General features: G+C 35.5%; 2 protein-coding genes across 2 annotated transcripts; both read right to left on the bottom strand.

The window, feature by feature from the left end:
- Window positions 1–796: 796 nt before the first annotated feature.
- LOC136202198 (uncharacterized) lies at window positions 797–3224 on the bottom strand. The gene is made up of 2 exons (XM_065992729.1): window positions 2943–3224; window positions 797–2710 (listed from the first exon to the last, which is right to left on the bottom strand). The coding sequence occupies exon 2, from the start codon at window positions 2649–2651 to the stop codon at window positions 996–998; it is 1656 nt and encodes a 551-aa protein (XP_065848801.1). The 5' UTR covers window positions 2652–2710; window positions 2943–3224; the 3' UTR covers window positions 797–995.
- Window positions 3225–3922: 698 nt separating this feature from the next.
- Window positions 3923–6208, bottom strand: LOC136232634 (uncharacterized). The gene is made up of 2 exons (XM_066021893.1): window positions 6011–6208; window positions 3923–5154 (listed from the first exon to the last, which is right to left on the bottom strand). Exon 2 carries the CDS (start codon window positions 5096–5098, stop codon window positions 4289–4291), a length of 810 nt encoding a protein of 269 aa, XP_065877965.1. The 5' UTR covers window positions 5099–5154; window positions 6011–6208; the 3' UTR covers window positions 3923–4288.
- Window positions 6209–6683: the final 475 nt, after the last annotated feature.

The raw sequence follows: 6683 nt of genomic DNA, 5'->3' as shown, positions 1-6683 counted from the left end.
ATGTGCTACTTTATTACCTTCACCATCGCTAAAGCCATCAAAACGAAGTGGAAAAAAAGATACGCCAGTCAATGCTCGTAAACACCACAACCACACCCAGATAACTTCCCAATCAAGAGAAAAAGGTGAGCTTGCCACTCCTTAGGAGAAATCGATCCTAGACCTTCTTCGCGGTAGAGCAGCCCCAAAGTAAATGTGACTCAGTTTCAGCCAATCCACAAACAAATGTAAGCATTCAAAGTAGCAAGATGTTTTCTAACTCTATTCTCATTACACATCACATCCTTATTAATTAGGAGCCAAAGAAAACTCTTACTCTTTCTCGGGACAAATAACTTCCAAAGCACACCCTTATTGTCTATAATAAGGGGTGGAGCATCTTGTAAACCGAGGCCATAGAATATTGACCAGTCTGTGAAGCAGGCCAATGGCATCTATCCATTTGCGCATCTTAAGGGAAAACCGTGAAAGCTGAATTTCTAAAACCCAAGTTTGAGGTAACTTATCTGCAAAATCACTCCACCTCCAACCCCTTGACTGGTGCCAAAAGGATCGTGCATTCCAATTCCGCTTGTCCTCCGAATGTGAATCCTACTAAACCGGTAGACTGAGTCCTCGCCACACCAATGGGGAATAGGGAATAAATGTTTCTTTTTCATAAACAGATAAGTAGAGTTGTTATTCCATATACATGTATATTTTACTTAAATAAAATATATATAGCTCACTCCTATTTGAAAGACTAATTTTCTTTTATACGTGTTTATACTTATAAAAAAATTACATTATGCACTTACAACATTTTTTTACAAATACATTTCATCAAAATAAATGAAACAAAGAGGTAGAAATAGCCATAAAGCTTTGATCTTCAACAAAGAAAACATGACAAGCAATGAAAAAAAACCCTTTTATAGTCTCCATCAATCTCCCTGGCTGAATTAGTGCACAAAATCTTGTAAATTTGATCATCCATTTCCTTTTATATGAGTAAATCAGCTAGCATCAACCATGGATGCTTGTTTTGAATCCCTTAAAGATATGACACTTTCAAATGCACCAACCAAGACTTTCACTTTACTCCTTTTTGTCTCAGATAGCTTATTTGCTGTCTCCTCAATCACGTTATTCAACAAATTCTGTGGACCTTTCTTATCTTCATCACCATCTTTATGTTTCAAAACAACATTCTCTGATTCAGATTTTGCACCATTCATTTCAACACCATCCACATGAATTTCTCTGCTCCCAAAGTTACTTTTTATTTTCTCAACATCAACAACAAGTGTGTCACTTAAGGATCTTTGCTTGAATTTCAGTCTCCTTGATGTAATTATATCCTGATGATTCTCAATAACCTTTCCTTTCCTGAAATTTACCTTTCTGGCTGTGGATTCTTTATCCTTTGCTCTAACTACTCTATCCCTCATAGGCTTAATCTTCGTCGATTCTGCATTCGTTGATCGCTTCTCCCTGTTAGTTGCTTGATGTTGAGATGTAGATGAATCAGACACAAGAGTTCCCTGTTTATATTGAGTGCGTCTCGGGGGTTTCGCTGTAGAATTTGGAGATAATTGATCAATGGAGATGTCCTTTCTTGGATGCTTTGAGGAAACATCATTATGAAGATGAGAAACCACTTTCAGGGTCTTCAATTGTTCATTCTTCGCGCTTATGTACCTCTTTCCAGAACGTTTCGGGGCCAAAGAAACAATAGGTCGTGTCACTACCTTCTTAACGGAATGCAGACTAGACAAAGGAACATTTGCTCGCGACAAGACCTTCTTCCCGTTCAATTTGTTGGTCTCTTGTTTAGCATTTCTGATAGTTTGTTTTCTGTTACTTGAAACTCCATCTAGATTTTGCACAGAAGTAGCTTTTACGTGGTTATCTCGAACATCAGTACCGAATTCTTTACTTCCTGAATGATCCTCTAGAGAGGACAACTTCGATAGTGTAGGATCCGACCTTGGAACTAATCCCCGAAGAGGTAACGAAAACTGTTTAAACAAATCTCGTTTCCGGTTTGATGAAATTTCTCTCCTGGTAGCAACAGGACTATCAGTTTTTTGGCTTCTGGAACCAGAAGGTAAAAATCTCACAGCTGATTTCTTCTTTCCTTCTGCTAAAGCTACAGGCTTACCAATGTAATAGCCTCTGGTGTGCTTCTCCGCAATCGTTTTCAATGTTCGACTACCGAACATATTCACATCGAGGTCTTGCTTCATTCCATATTTACACTGATCATGGCAGGAGCTCTTACTCGTGGCAAGATAACGCGAAAGAATCTTTACGTTTCTGTATGGGATGCCAATGTTACCAGTAGAATTCCTTCTCACATGACCATCTTTGGATGCACTAGTTTTCACAATCGTTTCTGAATTGCCCTCAGGGACCATACAGGCAGATTGTTGTATCTCTGAAATTGGGTGATTCTCCTTGATTGCGAATATAGAATCGGTTCCGAGGATAATTTCTGTAGCAACATTTTCTGGGATTGTATCCATTTTCTCCCCAATTATAAAAGATAAGGAAAGATAAGTGCAAACTTGCAGCAGATAAAAATGTTGAGAGATGGAGAAAAGGCAGAAAAGGAATAGAGGGAAAATGAAAGAGAAAAGTCTCTCTGTTCCGTTTTGCTGATCAAGCATCAAGCATTGATCTTATAAATGATAATAAAAATATGACCTCAAGAACCTCACAGGTCAGCCTGAAAATAGAAAAAACACATGAATCAGGAAATTCTTCTAAGACATTATGCAATCTCTTTCAAAAAGGGCAATAATTTTCATTCTTTTAGAGAATCTACAGGAAGAGCAAAAGCACCCAAATTGCAGAAATGGTTTCAAAACCTTATTTGAATCAAAACCCACATTGATAAGCCAAAAAAGATTTAAAATTTGACAAAAAGAAAAATCATAAAAAAAGGTTGAAGATCATACCAGGCAAGGCAAAACCAGGTGAAGACTTTTGTCCGGTCCCAAGGGTTTTAGGCTCCAATTTGTTTTGCCTGAAATACACTTGTAAAAGACAAAGGTGAAGATGTTGTTCAATTGAGCCTCATTATTATAACCTGACAACAAACAAAAAATTACCCCAAGTAGTAGGAGAGAGAAATACAGGATTCTAGAGAGAGAAAATTTTGGTGTCAAGATTAAAGATAACTCTTGTCCTCAACAGACAACAATAAGATAACAACCATGTTTCTTTTCATAGGAGGGAGCAGAGCGGCTTTAACAAATTCAGGTTTGTTTTGTTATATTTTTTGTTGTAAACATACTAATTATATTTATCTACTTTTATTATTTCTTTAACTAATTGCTTCATATTTTAGAATAATATATTAGTTGTATTATATATGTAAATAATAATGAAATTGGTGTGTGCTAAATAAATACGTACCATTCATGGTGTATCGTTGGTTCATTACCTATTTCAACTGATTTTGAAAAAAATGAAAATATAGGCATAAATATAATGAAGTTATTTTCCAAATTATTTTTTCTTTTTCAAGGATTGACTGCGTTTGATATAAGGATTGGGATAACAGTTTCAAGAATTTTAAGGTGTATTTGGACCTTTTTTCATCATTTTTAATTAATATAAAATAACTTTCAGATATATCAAAATGATGTAATTTTTTTTACAATTCTTTTAATGTATCAAAATATTAAAATAGTACGTGTTCTTTTTTTTTTTTTTTTAAATGGTTTTTACCTAAGAACTCATCCCATAAACATTATAGATATTGAATGCTCACTACACTACTTGATACTTTTGCTCCTTTATAATGAATTTGTTATGAAAAGCCAAACAAAAACTATATATCAAATTTTCAAGCATACGAGATTTGATATACAACCTCAAACAGAAATCAAAGGAAATTGATGGTACTGCATAGCATATGAGGAATACTAAGACAGAATTGTAATATTAAATGCATATATATGATAAAGTCCATCAAAATACAAAATAGCTAGATTACTGATAATTTCATAACACTACCCTATATTTACATTGCACCAAAGTACTGATCTTAGCTATTCCCAAGACTAAATTAACACTAGAAATCAACTTACTCAGCAGATGCTAAGATTTCAATTGAGCTCTGTACGAGATGCGATTTGGTTGAAGAATTTCAATCCAGCTCCATGGTTTTCAAAACATTAAGCTGGCTGGTCAGCTCCTACGAGCAGGAATGTCGTCGAATTTCATGGCACAAGCTGATTCATAATGGGAGCAATTCCAGAAGCAACAGTTACACCAAAGCATGTAGGACAATGACAACTCAATTAATGATTTCTCTAACCAACCAATCTAGACTAGGTAAGGCAAAGTACAAGACGAGAAAAGATGGGACAGCAAATATAATGGTGATAAGGATGTAGAGTGCCAATACGGCTGCACTGACCGGTATTGCATACAAAATAACCAGAAGAAATATGACAATCAACGGAAATTTAGCTGTCAAGTGGACAAAGAAAACCAATGACTTACGAAGGGACACTTGAAGTCTGTCGGCATTGATGTACCTAATGTTCATACCGCCTTGAACACGGGTAGAGGCTGATTGTTCTGAGGTACGAGTACAAGGGCCTCTTCTGTTGCTTGTTTGGCTAACTTGATTTCCTACACCCAAATTTCTGTTTGAAGAACAGACAGCTTGATGATCCCCACGCAACGAGAAATATGACTTTGACCTATCGCCATTCATGCTCTCAACCATCCAGAGTACAAAGTAGTTCTTGCAAGGGAACCTAAGATTTCCTTTATACACCAGCCTCAAAGATAATAGACTACACCATGGGCAAGTGATGAAGAACGGAAGCTGGATTGGCAGTGCAGGAAGTTTCACAACAGCTCTTTGCAGCCCTAGCACGCAATTCTTACATAATGTGTGGCCACACCATAGAACATAGGGCACATTCTCAACAATATTAAAAGACTCCCAGCATATAGGGCATTCCAATCCTTCCTCTCTGCTATTGTTCAATGAAGGTTCATCATCTGAGCACTCTGAAAGAGCTTGGCTTGGCTTTAAACATTCATTCTTCAATTTACTAGTTCCACTGATGGCTTTTGAAGCAAACCCCCACATGGTGAAAGTGAAAAATTCAACTCTGGAAAACAATATATGTTTAACAGCACTAGGCCCTGAAATAATTTATACACAGGCAAAATATGTCAAAATACCAAAGGTTAAGGAAACATCCATCTAGATAGAATTATTCTTGAAACTGCACATGATTGACCATATATTATTGGTCATACTCATAGTAACGTATCTAAAAACTCAAAGTGAAGCAATACTAGTTATGAAAGCGTAGTTAATGCTTGAGCCTACAATGAAGAAATTTCATACAGCAGCAATGCACACACAAAAAAAAAAAAAAAAAAAAAAAAAAAAACTGAAAGGAAAACCAACTGAACCTTGTGTCTTTTGTAGTTGAAAACATTACAGATAAAGAAAACCAAAAACCCCAAATAAAAGCACAGTGCACATCAAAGGAAACTGGAAATTCAATTGCTCAATAGTTCAATAAAGAAGATGCAGTTTACAGCTAAAATGACCACAAAAGCCTATGTTTGATCAACTTTCCTCCACTTAACAATCAGCAAAAAAGAAGGGGCAATTAAGCATGAATTAAAGAATATTATATGTAAAACATTAAAAAAAATGCACTATGCTTCCGATTAAGCCTAATTCCACATTCTACACCTCACTATTAGTTTGCTAAACCTAGCGGATAAAGTCTAGATTCATCTTAATCAATAATTGCCAAATCGTCTACAGGACATAATCAGAAATAATGATGTCAAATACAGAAAAAAAAAACACTGAAATCAAGCCAATCCATCGAACACCAAACAATTGAATTTGAAATTAAAGGGAAAAGAGAAAGAAAGGAAGAAAAGGAGTCATGTAGATTAAGAAGAAACAGAGATAACAAAGACAAAATCCCATTCCAATTGAGGTTACAAATGGCAACTAATGATGGAATAAAATTACCAGAGAGGAAGAAGAAGAAGAAGAAAGGTACGACTCTCTGCCATTCAATATCCCGATCGGAAGCTAATAGATAAATAATTCTGTAAATAAAAAGGAGGAAACTAAAGTTGGATCAGCATTCAGCAGAAGGGGGAGCAAGAGTGTGTGCCTTTGTGTCTTTATGTCCATTCTGATCGAGATCCAATCCAACTTCGTAAGAAAATCAGACTATGTTCATCAATTCAAACGACAACGTTTATTCAATATGCCGAAATGTTATTTTCTTCTAAATTTGGGATTCCTCCGTGGCTGACCCTAATTAATGGCACGTACAAAATACATTCATTAAATGATATAATTAAATAATCCCTCCGCTCCACCGTAGAAGTCTTTTTAGAGAGCTTTTTGTTTTACAATACATAGCTTTTTGTTTCACAATACATGTCAATTTGATTTAATCTATATAAATAAATTGATTTTTACCAAATATACCCTTATTTAAATTTACTTTTACATAAGTGGTTCATTAATTAAATTATACAATTGTCCACTTTTTTTTGGTAGGAACAGGATAAAAAAAAAAAACAAAACAAAAACCAAAAACCTAGCCTGGGATTAGCCTAGGGAAGCTAACCCCCACCACATCTTCAAAAAGAGGAGAAGAAATATAATCAGGAGGATAAGAAAAGGCCGT

The sequence above is a fragment of the Euphorbia lathyris genome, chromosome 1, assembly GCF_963576675.1.
Source record: "Euphorbia lathyris chromosome 1, ddEupLath1.1, whole genome shotgun sequence".
In the NCBI taxonomy this organism is placed as follows: domain Eukaryota; kingdom Viridiplantae; phylum Streptophyta; class Magnoliopsida; order Malpighiales; family Euphorbiaceae; genus Euphorbia; species Euphorbia lathyris.
Note: the sequence above shows the minus strand (reverse complement) of the source record. Positions and strands in the feature narration are given on the sequence as shown.